General features: G+C 41.6%; 1 protein-coding gene across 3 annotated transcripts in view; it reads left to right on the top strand.

Annotated features, from left to right (window-relative positions):
- Positions 1-17,266, top strand: part of MKRN1 (makorin ring finger protein 1) — an 18,805-nt gene extending 1,539 nt beyond the window's left edge. Inside the window, exons 1-8 of one of the 3 annotated variants that reach the window (XM_023530272.1) lie at positions 4,350-4,472; positions 5,313-5,441; positions 10,576-10,802; positions 11,193-11,419; positions 13,537-13,751; positions 14,518-14,628; positions 15,091-15,229; positions 15,588-17,266. In XM_023530272.1, coding sequence (XP_023386040.1) covers positions 4,459-4,472; positions 5,313-5,441; positions 10,576-10,802; positions 11,193-11,419; positions 13,537-13,751; positions 14,518-14,628; positions 15,091-15,229; positions 15,588-15,800 — 1,275 coding nt within the window. In that variant the 5' untranslated portion in view covers positions 4,350-4,458 and the 3' untranslated portion in view covers positions 15,801-17,266. Of the gene's footprint in view, positions 1-4,340; positions 4,473-5,312; positions 5,442-10,575; positions 10,803-11,192; positions 11,420-13,536; positions 14,222-14,517; positions 14,629-15,090; positions 15,230-15,587 lie in introns of those variants that run through there. The other 2 variants (XM_011359483.2, XM_023530273.1) reach the window with 2 other exon arrangements.
- The last annotated feature ends 1,219 nt before the right edge of the window (positions 17,267-18,485 follow it).

Below are 18,485 nucleotides of genomic sequence, written 5' to 3' on the forward strand. Positions count from 1 at the left end.
GTAGCTTCTCATCAGTCATCTGTAATCCTAAGAAAGGAATCAAGTGCAATATCCCAGAAATGACAATTTAAAAATTCCTATTCATGGAGCCAATTATACGAGTCTCTTTATTTCTCTTTTCTCTAAAATGCTGCAGTTGATTTATATGTGCTAGCTGAATCTTTTAAAAATAAAAGAACTAGTGTAAGCTTTATATTCTTGAACTTTTCGGCCAGTCACCTACAGCCGCAAACTACGTTAGTACGCTGAAAATAATCTTTCTTGAATATGTGAATTTTTTAAAGTCTCCATACAAGGCCTCGATTTTCCCCATCATCTCTAATCTAAATATATAATCTAGCCTTGAAAACCCATCACCAACCTAACATACTTACCTCATTATTATCCTGTCGTGTTTGTAACTTGAGTCCAGCTTTACAGCTAAGCACGGAATTCATCGTCACTTCTTACATCGAACTTTCCTTTCTGCTAGGCACTTTCTCCTCTCTTAGGTACTTTTCCCTGTTCTGTTTCCCCTTTTCTAATTCCTCACCAGTATCATCAGAATTCAGAACAGCTTACCAGGCTAATCATTCCTCTTTGCCTGCCTTTAGGATCTTTGAGTTAATGAAATATCCTAGACCTGTCTTGGACCAGTGGGAATTTTTCACCCGTGAATCAATAGATTTGTTTTTAAGAAATTACATGGCTGAGTAATCTAACATATTGAAAAAGCACTATGTAAAAGCTAGAGGCTTAAATGTGATTGTTTTTTATATAAACCTGTCTGTAGCTTTTGCTTGACTGTTCCTTTTAAGTCCCAGTTAGTCGATGTCTTAGGTTTTAAAATTTGACATTGTTTTCAGTTCTAGGTACCAACATGATCTATTTTAAAATATACATTGAACGGGAATGTCAGATATGTTATCTTCATTTCTTCTAGACTTGAGCTCACTGAGAAAAGAGGCCCTATCTTACCATGCTATCTGTAGAGCTTTACTTGGAAGCTAGTGTACTCAGTAAGTGCTGGAATTGACGTTGATAAATCCACACTTGAATTACCCACTTTAATATGTACTAGTAAGATTCCTCTGCTTTCATTCGTTTGTTTTTAAACCACTTGTAAACTAGCAAAGACAAAGGACTTCAGGGAACATGTGCCTGTCTTTCTGGGACTACCTCACTTGTTCAGTAAATGAGTATCAGTGTCTACAACAAGAAACGGTGCTATGTGTTAAAAGGAATGCAGAAATGCACTGTATTCTAAATTAAATGTTTTTAGTGTTTGATAGCTAAACCCCCTTTGACGAGAGTTCAAGATAGTGATGTGTTGTAATGTTTGTGCCCATTTCCCCCTCTATCTAGGAATTTGACTTAGGCTCTTTTCTTAAGGTAATCCTCTTAGAAGTTAGGAGTTGTTTGGATGATGGATATCTGTGTTTAATTGCCTAGAATCATCTGTATTTTTCTAGTTGGTTACTATTTTCAATATTTCTCTTGAAATTTTCAGTTATTTCTGCAGCTTAAAAGAAAAACCTAAGTATGCCTTTACCAAGGAACAGTATTATGCTGCCCCCACCAGGCCATTTTTTGTATTTTATTAGAGGAATACTATGAAAGAGAAAAACTGTTGATTCTAGTTTATTTGAGTGTTTGGAGTTCAAACAATTCATACTTAAAAACAAAGTTGTAACTTGCATATTATCATTTTTACTTATCTGTTACTTAGACACTGCATTATCAGATTAGAGTGTTTCTACAATGGTAGATGAGTGTTCTTTGTAGTTAAAATAACCTAAAAAATGAACAAAATTCTTCCAGAAAGTGTGATCTATAGTGAAATTCACTACTTGGTAACTATATAGGGTTTTTGTTGTTGTTGTTGTTGCTGTAAGTGATGGCATTGAAAAAGTTAGCCAGCCAGAGAAAGAAAATAATTTGCTACTGGCACTGTCCTATCTTGACACCTAGCTGTCTTCTACAGTTTTTATTAAACAAAGAGGTACTTTAGGAGATAAATAAAAAGCAGAATAAACCATGGTCCTTAACACCAAGAATTTACAAACTAGTTTGAGAAACAGGACTCATCAAAAATTAAATATCAAAGTAATTAACCTGTAATTTCTGTGAATCCCCAGAGAGATTGTTATGTCTCGAGGCACTGCAAGGGTGGTGTTTGGTTCTGTTGTACCTTCACGTGCTGCTCTTGGTATTTCTTGTAATGTATCTAGGAGACCATGCTTAGGTTTCCAAGAGGCACAGCAGTAAAGAGATTCTAGTCAATTATATTTGTCTTTATTACCGGACAATGTCTGCTTAGAGTCATAGAATCTTCAGTGTAGAAGGAACTTTAGAAATTATATGGCCCAGCCTTTCACAGAAGGCAAGCTCAGCTTGGGCCGTGGCGTTGCGTCAATTTGAATGGTGGCTTTTTGGTGATGGCATTTAAAAACAAAACAAAAGGAGTTATTTTGATTTTTGTTTTGCGGAGAAAATCTTGGGAGTGGGTTGCCTTTTTCCTCTTTCTTTTACATGCTATAAGTTACACTATCATGTCACTTAACTCTTAGACTTAACAGGGAGATGGGTTGGCAAAAAGGGATTTCGGTGTGAGGAGTGTCTATAATTCTGGGTGTACCAACAGTGTTAGTATCACTGACAGAAGACAAGGAAAAACAAACTAAAAAGCCCAGATCACACATAACAAAGCACCACGTGAAGTAATGCTTAGTATTTGGCAGTAACTAATTAGGGCTTGAATTCTAGTGTTTCTGTTGATTCTGCAGTATCGGGTGCTTTTGTGTCTGCTTGAGCTCCTTCAGTGATGTTCGTTCTGGACCTCAGGAACTTTTTTCACTGCTGGATAGTTCTGTTTCTCAGTCTTATGTTAAGTCAGATCTGTGATGTAGGTCCCGCATATATTCGTTTTGTCAGGAATAGTGCTGGAAAAGGTTATTCCTTTGTTCTCTGGCTGAACTACTCCAGTTACTTACAATCTTCTTGTGGCAAGATAGCTAGTCACTTTAATGTAATGTTTTAAAATTTAAATCTGATTCTGACAATTCCTTGTTTCAAATCCTTCCATGGCTTCTTACTGCTTTAAGTTAACTTGGCTTCCAGGGCCCTGCAGAATCTTCCCCAGCTATCCAGCCCCATCTCTCCCAATTTTGTCCTGTTCTCTTCACTCTTGGTCATCTGCTGTGTTATGCTCTTGGCCAAAAAAAACATGCTAATACGCCAATCTATTTGACTTTAATTTTTACTCTGTCGCTTTGGATTCCAGGGGAAAGTGTTCACCCACCATGGATGTCAAAAAGGGACAGTGGCGTGGATGTTGCTTAAGTGCTGAGGAGTGGTGTCAGGCTGGGTGTTAAGGTGCCCACGTTAGGGAGTTGAGCTGCTTGAGGCAACTGCTTGAGGAAATAAGGTTAGGTCAGCAGCCATCAGGTAGCAAACAATTCCTGAAAGACGTAATTTGATGTAATGTAGAGCATCATAAACCTAAGCACAACAATTGAATGAATGAAAATGTGGCAGAATAGGATTTAAGAACAAACCTAAAATTCTCCAAGTATTGTGCCTGAGATTAGGAGTTTGCGATCACTAGGTAATTTTGTCAAGCCCTAAAATATGTGCATCTGACGTCAAACTGAACCCAAGGAAACATTGAAGGTATAGACAGGCACCTTTGTCTTGGGTTTAGAGTGTGAGAATGAAAGTCCCACGGGTTGGGACAGAAAGCAGCTGTATTCAGTGACACTGTTTCAAATGAATAACCTATTTTCAGTTATGGATCCTTTATACTTTGAAGCACAGTTACACTGTAGTGGTGACTACAATGTAATTACTATGGACTTGTTCAGTTTTGTTAAGTGTTCATTTCTTTACTTTCCCTACAGGTAGTTCAGCTCACATTTGGGTTATGTGGCCCCCAGCTTCAAAGCTTGCAGAAAGTAGCCCTGTAGTTGAGCAAAAATTCAAACCCAAGTTTGATTAAGTTAAACCTCCTAAGAGCTGAAATGAGATTATAGTTTGACTTCCTACCATGTTCTTACATTTTGTTATGGACTGCAGTCTTAGGGCACTGTTAGGATCTTGATAATTGTTTCCACCAGTTTGTTATGTTCTTTCTTTGAATGTTATCCACTCGGAATACCTACTGTTACCCATGTGAATAGAACATTCACTTGCAGGTAATCTCTGAGTAGAACTTTCACATTGTAATTTGGGGCAGCCTTCTTCAAGGCTCCTTCAGTAAATATGAATTTATTTTCTATGTGTTATTCAAATCAATGCGCAACTGAAATGTACTTAACAGCTGTTCTACCTACACCCAGGAAATGGGCACTTTTTTCTTCTACCAGCTGTAGGGAGGTGCATACTTGGGGTGGTATAGGCTGCCCAGATTCAATCTCCATAACCCTGCTTGAAAGAAAGACCAATCAAGGACCAAAGAATAAACCACCACAGAAGTCAGCGATGGGAGGATGGAGGTGTGTGTGACGGTTCTCCTCACTTTTCAGGATTAAAATAAGATCCATATTATTTCCCTAATCCTGGAGTGACTAGAGAAATGCTGATTGCTGCTTGCCTTATCCAACCCCTCTGATCCCCCAGGTACAGATTACTTGGCCTGAGTTAAGGTCTCAGATATGCATTTCTAGCAAATCCTGAGGTGATGCTGATTCCGGTCCAGGTCCACTTAGGACCTGCTGGTCATACTCTAACAGCTGGTTTTTGGGAACCGCTAGCTAGGTATATGTACTCCATTAAGGCAGAGGGACAGCAGTGCTAAACGAAGGACATTAAATGATTTCCTTTCACCTCTACTTTTACAGTAGATTTTGCTTGTATTTCCAAATACAGCTTTTAAAGAATTAAAATGGTTTTTTGAAGTGAAACATGTACAGTAATCTGACGTGTTCCAGTCTCCATTGTGTCATGCTTTATCTTTGATTTTTTTTTTTCTTTTTTTAAAAGAGAGCCGCCATTATGGCTAAAGTTACTGGAAAACAAGAAGCAGCCCCCCAGGACTATAAAATGAGAGCAGTGGTCAGATTTAACCTGCAGAGACAAGGCTAATGACGGCCTCAAAGTTCCCATCTGGTGCATCGACTGTAGGCAGCTTCCTGTGCCGCCAGAAGGGATAGCTTGGTGGTCAGGCCGTCTAGTTCCACTTTCTTTGTTCATTTCACATGTTCGTGTAGAATAATCATAGACTATATTATTAGTATCCGGTACTGGTATATTGCTAGTCGACTATATATTGGTCATGAATTCTTTGAGTGCTGGCTTTCATCTTTCTAACCCAGCTCTGGTTATTTGCTTCACAGGTATTTCATGCATGGGGTTTGTAAAGAAGGAGATAACTGTCGCTACTCGCACGACCTCTCCGACAGCCCCTACGGTGTAGTGTGCAAGTATTTTCAGCGAGGGTACTGTATTTACGGAGACCGCTGCAGGTAAGACTTCGTTTACAAATCAGTTTGGCTGGGGGGCAGGGGGGTGGATTGGGAGAGATTGGGAGAAAAAAATACATAATCTCAATAACTTTGTAAGTAATAGATTTAAAGTAATGCTTTGAAAAGGACTCCTTAGGAATGTTAGTATGCAGACAGGACTCTCACTTGGAGGGAATGCATTATTACATTTTTTATTAAAGATGAGTTTGTCATGCAGTCCTAAAGTTTGTCAGTGCCTGAGGAGCATTTCTGCCGACCTAGGGGAATGGCGTGGCGAAGGGGTGTTTATATGTGCCATTTCCTTTTTAAGACCAAGGATGAGGTGCTTATTTGACCAAACAGGACTGGTTCACCTGTTTTCTGTTAATATGATGTAGGGACATAGGCATTTGGAATAGCGTATTAAGTTACTAGTTAAGATTTGTCATTTAGCTAAATTTTCCTGAACCCCCGAGCTCCTAAGACTACTTAATAAAGTAAAGTTTAGGGGAAAAGGCTTCTAGAATGTCTCTAATATCTCAATGTTAGACGAACCAAGAGGGATTAGTTATTGAGTAACCGCTATCATGCATTAAATTGAATTGTTCCCATAGTCCTGTTAAATTGCAGTTCAGCAATAGTTTGGCTCACGCGCATGACTGTTGGCGTGAGACTTTATTTAGTCCCTCCCTACGAGGACTAGGTCCTTGCCACGCGGACCTTTCCCTAGGGCTACTTTAGTGTCCCTCACACTGAGCAGCTAGCTTTCCCCAGTGCAAGTGATTCAAGAGAGACAGCAAGGACTAAGCCACAGTGCCTTTTATGACCTAGTCTCAGAAGTCACACACTGTCACTTCCACTATATTCTGTTTATTACAAGCAAGTCACTAAGTCCAGCCCACCTTCAGGATGAGACAGATTGGGCTCCACCTTGTGAAGGGAAGAGTTGAATTTTGGACATTTTAAACCATCACATCAGGTGGGACATTTTATCAATGTCATAGCCAATTATGAGAAAAGAATTGGGTCAGCTCTTGGGTTCAGATGCATAGAGTTCAAAAGACTTAAGAAATTATTGATAGGTGGGATATTGATGTTAGGTCATCCACGTTTATTTTGCTAGAAAATCTAGTAAGGTAGAGAAAAAGAAAGGTCATTTGCATGTAACTGTAGGAGCTCAGAAATGGAACCTCTGACATCTGAGTTAAGTAGTCAGCTATTTTGCTCTGGTAATATTTTTGTTGCCATATTGCTGGAAAAAGGAGAAAACGACACAATCATACTCCTCAAAAAAAAATAAAATAAAATAAAGAAACCCCAGCTATGTCTTTGTACTCACTGTATTAATGGGGAGAGAAAGTTGCTGGTGAGCAATTCTTTGTAGTGAGGTGGCCTTCGTACATTTTCTGGACCAGCTTAATTGTAGGGGAGCTGGGTTCCTTGACTGGTCAGCCAGTTGAGAATCTTTGTAAACTTGTCCAAGGAGAGGAGCTAACTGTTGATGAGAATGGAGACGCGACCTCAAGGAGCCCAGCAGAGACTGGAGAATAGTCTGTGACACAATGAGGGGACATGTGGCTAGTTAACAGATTGAGGGTACATTTCAGAGGTGGCATTCATCTGGTTAGACCGTGTAGGTGGGGTGAATGGGAAATGAGGTTAAATTGAAGAAATTCGAGCTAAGGCCTAGGCTCTGTGTTAGCTTACTTCTCAGGCAGCTTTGCCAGCCCCAAATGGCAGTCCTCGTGAGGAAGGATGGGAGCCCATCTCCAGCCTAACTCTGTTCGCTGGGCTTCCTTTGGGAGACGGAGAGTGAATGAGGTAGGTGTCCAGTTTGGGGGAGGCATTGACACTTAGACGCATGTGAGTCACTTCTTTGTTGTTGTTCAGGTTTTCTTTATAATTAGGTTACAGCTCCTCCTTTGGAGGAATGATCCTGATTAGAACTCTTAGGGTCAAGTGAAAGGAGTTAGGGAAACCTGTGTGCTGATAGGCTGCCTGAAAAGGAAGCTGGGTGATGATTGTTTAGGACAGGCCAATACAGGTGTTTATTACAAGAGTGATTATAGACTAGCTAAGTACGGAATCTCATGGACGGCTGGTTCCACGATTGCTTGCTTGCTTGTTAAAATTATACCCGAGGGCTTAAACCTACTTTTCACTCTTAGGGATTTTAAAAAAATTTATTTAAATAAATAAAAATTAGTTTCAGGTATACAGTACATTGGTTAGACATCTATATAATTCATAAAACAACCCCCCAGTTGCTCCCCCCGTCCCCTGGCCCTCCACCTAGTCATCATATTAATACTAACTGCATTCCCTCTGCCTGGATAGAACTTGACCAGTTCCCAGGGATTTCAAATAATTTAACTCATAGAAGGAATAGTTTTATTCAACCATTTAAAAATATCAGAAACCGATCCCTGCTCTAGTCGGAGTTGGCCTGAGGGCCTAGTTGACTGATCCCTGCTTAGAGAGGTCCATGCTTTACTGAACCATTTTTTAAAAACTTTAAAAAATTAAGTATTGGGGTAACATTGGTTAATAATATATAAACTTCAAGTATGCAGTTCTGTAATACATCATCTGTATATTGATTGTGTGCTCATCATGCAGTCTAGTCACCATATACTTGACCCCTGAACCATATTTTTTAGTAAACACCTTTCAGAATTGGAGTCTTGCTTTTTCTTTTTCTTTCTTAGTTTTTCTTATTTGTACTTTATTTTTCGTGGTGCTTACTCACAAATCTTTACTTCAGAAGCATATTTTACATAGATCTATTCTGCACTAAGGGAATAACTTCTAAGTAGAGTTGAGAACATATGTTCCTTGATGTCTTTCTTTAAAGTCTAGATTTTCCCCTCAATATAATTCCTTAGAATAAAGTTGTTTTGATACACATTCCTTTTCTGGAAGAACTCTTTAAGAAGTTAATTTACTTATAAATGTTGACTTTCTAGTTAACTAATATTCTGTGTTTTCAACAGTTTTATTATACTTTGTTGATTCCTTGATAAATTTACCTTAAATGCACTTCTTTCAAAAATATCATAGTAGTTGCAATTTGATAATTAGGTGGTGATGAGCATTCTAGTCCTAATAAGTAGTTTTTGAGTCGTTTACGCTGAAATCCTTAAATGAATACAGCAGAGGAGAAAGAGAACCAGAATATTGGTGTCATCTATTTCTTAGACCCTATATACATCTCAACATTTAATGTCTTTTTAATTTTTTAAATTAAAGCCTTTAACTTAAAGGCTGCGAAAAATAAAATTTTTCTGAAACTCCCTTTCAAACCAGGGCATTACTTCATCTGAAAAGTGAGGATTTAGGTCTAGCTTTATAAGGTTCCCTATGGCTCTAAAATAAACTCGAGCAGTGCTGTCCAGTAGCCGTTTGTGCAGAGATGGAAACGTGCTCTGTACTGCTGTCTGAGATGGTAAGTGCTAGTGACACGTGGCTCTTGAATACCTGAAAATGTGACTAGTGCAAGGATCAAGGAAGAGTTTTCAATTTTACTTAAGCATAGATAATAGCTAGGTATGGCCAGTGGCCGCCGTCTCGTACAGAGCAGCTTAAGTCACAGACCTAGGACGCCACTTACCTGATGATTACATCTATGTCACCTCTAAAACGATGAAAGAATAGTTTTTTGATGAAGTGAGGTGGTAAAAGTGAAAACATGTTCATGATAGTACTTTCCCCTCACTCGCCTGCTTCCAGTCCGTGCAATAAAATGCACTGGGTCTTTGTAACTGAGAGCAGGACACTTAGATTATTTGTACTGCAAAGCCAAGTAGGTTGCCAAATGCTTAAGAATAGGAATGTGAAGGTTTGAGATAATATAATGATAAAAATCAGCTCAGCAATCCTTTGCTATACGCTAAAGGGCAATCTTTAGTTGGGTTTCGCTTTTTTAAGATGTAGACGCAGACATCTGTAACACAGATGACCCATGGTTAGCATTGCCCAATAATTGTAAGAACTGCTAGATTCATACTATAAGATACAACAGTTTAGATTTACTGCATACATCATTTATTGTGTCTGGATGAATCGCAGCATAAAATGCTCAAAAGAGCTGTTAGGATTTTCTCAGGGATAAAGTTACTTTCTTGAAGGAAATAGTTTTTCTGTATACTTGGAGATGTGGTTTAATGATAATTTTACAGATGAAAAGGAGTGAGAAAATAGGTAAGAATTTGGAAAAGGGAGTAATTAGGTGAATGAATGGATATAGGAAAAGAAAATATGTATATTTTGTAAATATTGTCTTCTTTTTAATAAGGAGAGTGGTTGGTAAAACGTTCACTTTTCTGCTTATGAATTTGAGTGTCAGCCTTTGAGTGTCAGCCTTGCTTTGTTTAATCAGTTGGGTTTGGCTGCACAGTCTCTTTAGCTGAGTTACTACCATGGGAACTGCAGATTGCGAACTATCTGAAACTCCTGAATAGATTGGAATTTGAAGGGAAATAGATGGTTTACAGCAGGGGTGAGCAAACCGGCCTGTAGGCCAGCGGTCCCCAACCTTTCTGGCACAAGGGACCGGTGCTCCTATGAGAATCTAATGCCTGACGATCTGAGGTGGAGCTGAGGCAGTGATGTCAGCTCAGGGGAGCGGCTGCAGACACAGATGAAGCTTTGCACGCTTACCTCCTGCTGCGCTGACCTGTACCTGTCCCAGCCTGAGAGTTGGGGACCGCTGTTGTAGGCCAAACCTGGCCCAAACTATTTTTGTAACTTTTTATTAGAGCACCACCAGACATAGTCATTTAAATAATGCTTACGGCTGCTTTTGAACAATAAGTGCAGAGCTGATTGTCATTGACCGGTGTGATCTACAGAGCCTAAAATAGTGAATGTATTTGACCTTTTAAAGTTTTCTCTCCCCTGTTCATGGCCTTGCTACGACTCACAGTGCGGGCCTTTGACTAGCAGTAGGAGCCTCACACAGGGGCTGGTTAGACATGTAGGATCAGGCTCCACTCTCGACTTAGACCATGGGTTATCTGCCTTTAACAATTTCCCAAATGATCCATATGCACAGTAGTTTGAAAAGAGCCCAAGGACAGGATCAGAGAATGTATGTTTAATCTAGAGGGGTCTGGTTAGACGATGGCTACTTAGATTTTTTTTTTTTTTTTTTTAGATATGAACATAGTAAGCCATTGAAACAGGAAGAAGCATCGGCTACAGATCTAACTGCAAAATCATCCCTTGCTGCTTCCTCAAGTGTCTCATCAGTGGGACCGACAGTTGAAATGAATACGGGCGAGGCTGAGTCAAGAAATTCAAACTTTGCAACTATAGGAGCAGGTTCAGAAGACTGGGTCAACGCCATCGAGTTCGTTCCTGGGCAGCCCTACTGTGGCCGGAGTGAGTATTTTGAAGAATGAAAATGATGAGTGGTTCATCAGTTAGCTGAGTTTTCACATTCAGCCTAATCTTAACACTTCATTGGATTATGTGGGACTTACAAAGTGAAAGAAACTTCGAATTTAGAATGTTTTGAAAACCTGAAGCCTCTTTTTTAATGAGTACAAATGCACAAGAAAAACACGAAAAGGTTCCCCCCCTCCTTTTTACAAGCTTAATCGTGGAAATATCAGCATTAGAAAAGTTCGTTTCTTTCAAGAGTAAGGAAATTAGCTCAGTAGACTGATTTGCAGTTTAATCGGAGTTCTTTTCAGTTAGGTCCTCAATTAATCGTAGAGTTTATGCACCGTATCCATTTCGGACCTTTACCACCCTCTTAAACATTTGCAGCCGCCCCTTCCTGCACTGAAGCGCCCCTGCCGGGCTCAGTGGCGGAGGAGGACTCGGCGAAGGAGCGGACGGCCGTGGAGACGAAGCAGCAGCTCTGCCCCTACGCTGCGGTGGGAGAGTGCCGGTACGGCGAGAACTGCGTGTACCTCCACGGCGACTCCTGTGACATGTGTGGGCTGCAGGTCCTCCACCCAGTGGACGCCGCTCAGCGGTCACAGCACATAAAAGTAAGTGTCAGGGGGAGGCGGTACAGCATCGGGCATGAGCACTGCTTTCCCTTCCACAGCTTCAGTACTTTGCTCGTTCCGTGGAGCCAATGGTTATCAATAAGGAGGGATGTTTTCTTTCCTGGGTTCATCAAGAAATCATGCTTTTAGGACTCTGGACTATGGGCTTTTTTTTCTTTTCTTTTTTTTTTTAAGTAATAGCTTTTCTGAGATGTGCATTTCATTGGTTTTTAATATATTTACAGGACTGTGCAGCCATTCCCACTTTTCTGTCTAATTTTAGGACATTTTCATCATCCCATAAAGAAAGCCCATACCCGTTAGCTTACTTTCCATCCTGCTCTTCGCCAGCTCCTGGCAGCAACTAATCTACTTTCTGTCCATGGATTTGCCTATTCTGGAAATTTCATATCAGTGGAATCATATGTGGCCTTTTGCGACTGGCTAAAACAGCATAATATTTTCAAGATTGATTCATGTCATATGTATCTGTCCTTTATTCCTTTTTATGGCTGAACGATAATGATAATGATAATGATAGGCCAGTTTGTTTTTCCATTCATTAGTAGATGGACATTTAGATCGTCTTACCTTTAGGTTATGATGAATAATGCCACGAACGTTCACGTAAAAATTTTTGTCAACACATAGACGTATATTGTACTTTTCCTTGGAATAGAGTTGCTGTGCTTGACACCGCGAGCGTCTGCCACACTCTTTCCGTAGCGGCTGCACCGATTTACATTCCCAGCAGCAGAGAATGAGGGTTTCAGATTATGGTTTTGAGCCCATTTGCAGCATGAATTTTTTTTGTTGAAGACATTGAATTACAAACCTTATATTTATTGGGATCAAATTTTACTAGTCGTCATTCTCTAATAAAAATTAATTAATTGGGTTGTTGGGCGGCCAAGCGCATAGTGTGAGGTAGACATAGTTATGGTTTGAATCCTGTCTCGCAGCGTATTGGCTGTGAGTTGAGCCAGGTTACAGCCCTGTGGAAGGCTTTTATCTGTGTCCTTGTGTGGGAGATAGTAGTGCCCACCTCTGAGGAGTGTTTCAAAAAGGGTTTAGGAAAAAGATAAAATATTTTAAAATGTGGTTCTGTGGGATTATGGATAAATTGATTAAAAAATGTGTAATGCGTTATGTCAATTATACTTCAATTAATATATCTATACACTTATATATACCTCAATTAAAATGTCTATACAAAAACTTGTGCATGAATGTTCATAGCGGCCTTATTTATAATAGCTCCAAAGTGGAAACAACCGAAATGTTTATCACCTGATGAATGGATAAATTGTGGTTTAGCCATACAATGGAATTTTACTCAACAAGAAAAGGAAATGAAATGCTGATATCCTACATAGATAACCTTGAAAATGTGCTAAATTGAACAAAGCCAGTCACAAAAGGTTACATATCTAAATGAAATGTCCTGAATAAGCAAATCCGTAGATTCGTAGTTGCCTGGAACTGGGGGAGGGGAGGGAGGCAGGTTCAGTGGGAAATGAGTGTGAGTGTGAGGTTCCTCGTTGGGGAATGACAACGTTCCAGTGTTGACTGCGGCGATGGTGGCATGACTGCGCGCATACGCCCACGACCATTTAGCTGCACTTCGAATGAATGAGTTATATATTTATATTATGTGAATTATTTCTCAATAAAGCTCGTGTTTTTTTTTTTTTTTAATGTGAGATTATGTACCTGGCACCTCATCGTCACCTAATGTTGCTTTCCTTCTCCCTTATTTTCCGACAGGTTGTAAATTAGGGCCTTAATCCCAATTGCATTTTCCATCTAGAAACTAGAAAATCAGCAAACTTGCTATGAAAGACCGTCCTTAATGAGGATAACAGCAGGGGAGTCGAGCTGCAGGGTAGAGAAAATTGGGTGCTTTTTCAGTCCCTGAAGTTGAGTCCTCATAGTTCGACTTCATGTCCCCAAATGTCAGTGCACCTGTACTCGCTGTGAACAGAGCTGCTGCCAACGTCACCTTGGGAACATTGTCTTTTCAGCTGACTCTGATTCTCTTAACATGAGTCATTCACTGCCAAGTGACACCTTCCATCGCTCAGTGACTTGACTGCACTTATCTTCGCTTTTTCTAGTCCTGCATTGAGGCCCACGAGAAGGACATGGAGCTCTCGTTTGCCGTCCAGCGCAGCAAGGACATGGTGTGTGGGATCTGCATGGAGGTGGTCTACGAGAAAGCCAACCCCAGCGAGCGCCGCTTCGGCATCCTCTCCAACTGCAACCACACCTACTGTCTCAAGTGCATTCGCAAGTGGAGGAGTGCTAAGCAATTTGAGAGCAAGATCATAAAGTGAGGCTCCTCCCCAGTCTTCATTTGTGCTTTCTATTTTGGGGAAGAATTTAGTATCTTGTGCCAACTTTCAACCAGATGGACCGCATTTAAATGCATGCATCTTACCTTGAAACTGGGGTATTCTCCTAATCGGGATTTCTTTGTATTTCAGCTAGCTTCTAGGTTAGTTGGTATATCTACTTTTATTTGAATGAGGAAACCCTATGTATCAGTTAGTAGAACCTTCGTGCTTTTCCTGAGGAGATTGTGTTTAACGGATTAGCCGGTTTAGGCTCGGTGAACAAACTTACCTAGCTCTGAATGTATGTTTCCTGACGTTTTACATTTTTCACTTTCCTATTCCATCCATTAAGCTAGCCAATAATCTACCATCCTTTAAAGATTGTTCTCATAACTGAACAAAAACGACATAACCTAAACAGAGCAAAGTTACAAGAAATAAATTTATTTAAACGAAAGAAAAAGGAGTCTGTGTGAAATGTCTCTTTTTGTTTTGTTTTGTTTTTTGTTTTTCGTTTTTTTTTACCTAAGTTAACTTTTTTTTTTTTTAAATGAACTGGCTAGCCATTGAGTTGAATTTATAAAGGAGTTTGTCTTGCCTCAGAAAGGTGGTCAGTTGTGTGACTGTGTGGAGCCCTTTCCGGAGGTGCCCGCCTGCCCTTCAGTTAAGTCTTTAAGTCTGGAGGTGACACACCAGGGTGTGTCCTTGAAGAGTGGGCCCGGGAAGGGGAATTTGCACTGCAGCCTGTTCATTGTTTCCCAGGTCCTGCCCAGAATGCCGGATCACATCTAACTTTGTCATTCCAAGTGAGTACTGGGTGGAGGAGAAAGAAGAGAAGCAGAAACTCATTCAGAAATACAAGGAGGCAATGAGGTATGAGCACTGCAGCCTTTTCTCAAGCTAAGATCCCAGCGGAGCTTGGGTTCACTTTGAAAAGAACAGTGCTGCATTACACACTCCTACCTCCTTCCTACCCTTTCTTTTACTTCCCAGTACAGTTTATCTTGTCGCCCCTGGTAATACTGACCTATTATGTGTCTCGCTGTATAACCCAGTCCTTGGGGAGCGTGCGAGGGGACTGCGTCACGACGAGGACTGTACTTTCTGCCGGATCTGCGGTACCAGGGCTGCCAGACAGTGTAGACGTGAACAGAGTGTCCGTCTGTGGTAGTTAGCGTTCCATGCGTTGGCGCACACACGTTAAGGACACACCTCGGGGGGGCTGTAAACTGACATGCTGGTTCTATCCCTACCCGTTTAGAGAAACCCTGGATGATAGTGGAATACAGACCTGAAATCCACTGTGAATAAGGGTTGCGATATTTTCCTTTCCAGCAACAAGGCGTGCAGGTATTTTGATGAAGGACGTGGGAGCTGCCCATTTGGAGGGAACTGTTTTTACAAGCATGCGTACCCTGATGGCCGTAGAGAGGAGCCACAGAGACAGAAAGTGGGAACATCAAGCAGATACCGGGTAACTCTCACTATTTTTTTAAAAGAGGGGAAATGCCACGCTATCCATTGCGTCCCGCACAGAGTGGGGAAGGGACGCAGCTCAGGTCTGGGAGCGAGACTAGGATATTGACGGAGGAAACCAGTCTCAGAGAACTGGGCGGGATGTGAAAGGAGAGAATAGAATGCTTAACGCCCTGGGCTAACGCGCGCAGCGAGTGCCCGGAGGGGAGGCGTTGGTGAGGTGCAAGCCCTAAATGCGAAGTCTGGTTCTCTGGTTCGTCATGCCCTCTGGTGTGCTGGACGCGTTGCCTTAGAAACAAGAGACTAGAAGATGCCACTCGACAGTGCCATCCCTATCACGGCCTTGTTTTTTACAGGCCCAACGAAGGAACCACTTCTGGGAGCTCATTGAGGAAAGAGAGAACAGCAACCCCTTTGACAACGAGGAAGAAGAGGTGGTCACCTTTGAGCTGGGCGAGATGTTGCTTATGCTTTTGGCTGCAGGTGGGGACGACGACCTGACAGACTCTGAAGACGAGTGGGACTTGTTTCATGATGAGCTGGAAGATTTTTATGACTTGGATCTATAGCAGCTTTGCGTGGCATGTGAACTGGTCTGCTGAGCCTCAGACAGTAGCTGTCCCTGTGGTGGTGTGGCAGTGCCCGCGTCTCTCCTAGGCAGGCCTATCAACTCCAGGTGCTGTCATCGTCATTTTTACCCAGGGCCTGTCTTCTCTCAATCCCTCACCTTTTCCCGACAAGTGTGTTGTTTTCTCTGTTTAAAAAAGTTACAAAAATAAATCTTAAAGTTAGTTTTTTTGTAACATGAATTTAACTGTCAGACAGTTAGTGTAGATTTGTTGTGTCATCTGTTTTCAGCCAGATTCACACAGTTCTAACAAAGGTAGTGTTTATGGACTTTCCACACTCATTTTGAGGACCCCGGATTCTAAAGTAACAGCACTGGGCCTGCTTTGGGGTCCAAGAAGAGGGATGCTGGATGGAGGATCTGAACTGAGGCGAGTAACCTTCTGCTACAGACTTGAGAGATGGATACTTGAGGTTTCTGGTGAAATCTGCACATCTGTGTTTTTATATCTGTTCCCTAGGATCCCCACCCCATGCTCTTGTTCTGTGGTTTTTGGTCTCTTGTTTGATTGCACAAAAGTAATAACTACTGGGTAACCAAGTGCGAATGTGTTGAGATTTTTACTGTATTTAGTATGATAGGAAAATTGTGAAAGGATGCATATAAAAGAGACAGTGGCAAAAGAAATGCAGAGTTGGAAGTTGACTCTCAAGGGCTGATAGACCTGGCATGTGTGAGTGAGTGTGGTAAGCTCATGCCTGCATAGATGCAGTGTTAGCCTTAGCGGAAAACCTGGGATTAGTGGTTTCAGCCTTTAGATCTTACGAGACACAGCAGTATGTTGGCAGCTGTTCATAGAGCAGTGCTTGTCTGTCTGTCTGTATAGAGAAATGGGATTAGCCACAGAGGTTAAAACTGCCTGGTTATCCCATATATTAACACAAACTGGGTCTTGGATACGCAGTTGTATTTAATGTTTCATGATCTAGCCTTTCCGGTCCAGGCACTTTTTGACAAACTTTGTCCTCATTTGAGGGGTTTTGTTGTTGGGATTTGTGTTTGTTTTTGTGGGTATTTGTCTCATTCCATCCCTGAGCTCTGCAGGTAGACAGATGTGATACAAAACTTACGTTCTAAGCTGTTCCTTGTAGCGGAGTCATTGGTTTGCAGTTACAAGTCAAGCTTTCCCACTAAGGTGGGGAGGGGGGTGGTAATCTACGAGACAACTTAAGTTGTTAGAAGAATTCCTTGATTGGAAATTTTAGCTTTGCGTTTTGTTGCTCTGTTTCCTGAAAAATAACTTGGAGATGCTCCTCAGTTGTCCCATCCACTGCTTTGAGTCCTCGGAGCCCACCCGTTCTTTCACTTAAAAGAGAAAACAAGTAATTGTTACAGAGGTCTCTGTATTTTACAGCTGCCCTTTTGTAAGAAGCACTTTTCCCAAATAAAACAATAAAAAAGCTGTAAGTCGTCTTCCTGTTTTGTTTTGTGTAATGGGCTGTTTGAAATATGCCGTAGTACTTAGATCCTTCATCGACTCTGATAGTTCATTGATTAGTCAAATTTCTGTGGCTGTAGTTTTCATTGAGAAAAGCGACACCCTTCTTAAAACGTCTAGCCTGCTGAGAAACGTTTGAGAGAGAAAGAGAGAAACCTTGCCGGCCGGGGTCATCAAACCATTCTGTACTAGAACTCATAGAAACCAGCTCTCAGGCCACCCTTATCGGCCAAAGGCACTGCCGGTTTTCTGCTGACGTGCGCTTGTACTTCAGACCCTTGAGTAACAGGTAGGTTACAATATGTTGTATTTTGAAAGGGTATTTTTCTTCCTGATTCTATGAATTGTTATTAGCCATTTTGCTACTCCCGTGGAAGACCTTTGGCAACCTTTGCGCAGTGCTTATTTGTGAAAATGTTGCTGCTCAGTTTTAATAAGTAGTTAAGAATTTATGCTTTTGAAAGTGTTTCCGCATCTAGGAATTGTGTATATTGTGACTTTATTGTCATGGTAACAGCTGTAGCTCCACTGAGCAGTCTTTATATAAGCTCATGTACCAGCTGTTCCCTTCTAGAAATGTCAGAAGTCTACCTTTAGCAGCTGCTACTGATGAGGCCGAGCTGGGATCTGAGTGGGGAGGGGGACTTAAAAGCTTCTGCTCCTCGGTGTCTGGGAAGTAAGAGGAGGTCGTCAGTGGCTGCCCTGTTGGCACATCTTGAGTCACCGCGGGGAGACTGATCTAGGCTTTGACCCAGGTGGCGATAAGAGCTTCTGGAGTGTAGGTAGATTTGTTTGGAGCACGCGCGCTTCGCGTCTCTGGAGAGGCAGTGGAAGTCCACGTATTAGCCAGTCCATAATGCTCGTGGCGACCCCGTCACTGTCTGCATTGACAGTGAGCTCTTCAGTGTGGCTGCAGACTGCAAAAAGGCAACCAACAAGGACGGTGAAACTCCTCACTTCCTCTTTTGGCAAAACCACAGTCTCAGCCTCTCTCCTGCCACCACACACAGTAATGTTTACATCTGCAACCAACGCCTGTGGACACACGCCTCCTGGTTTTTAAAAAAGGTTGGGGGAAAAGCAGCAAATACCGCCAGAGGTTTGGGGGAGGGCGGGGGCATGTTGACGAAGGTGTTCGTGGTCATCATTTGTGCCGTTCCCCAGGCTCCCGAGTCTCTGCCTTCCTGG

This window comes from Pteropus vampyrus, unplaced genomic scaffold, assembly GCF_000151845.1.
Source record: "Pteropus vampyrus isolate Shadow unplaced genomic scaffold, Pvam_2.0 Scaffold48, whole genome shotgun sequence".
In the NCBI taxonomy this organism is placed as follows: Eukaryota; Metazoa; Chordata; class Mammalia; order Chiroptera; family Pteropodidae; genus Pteropus; species Pteropus vampyrus.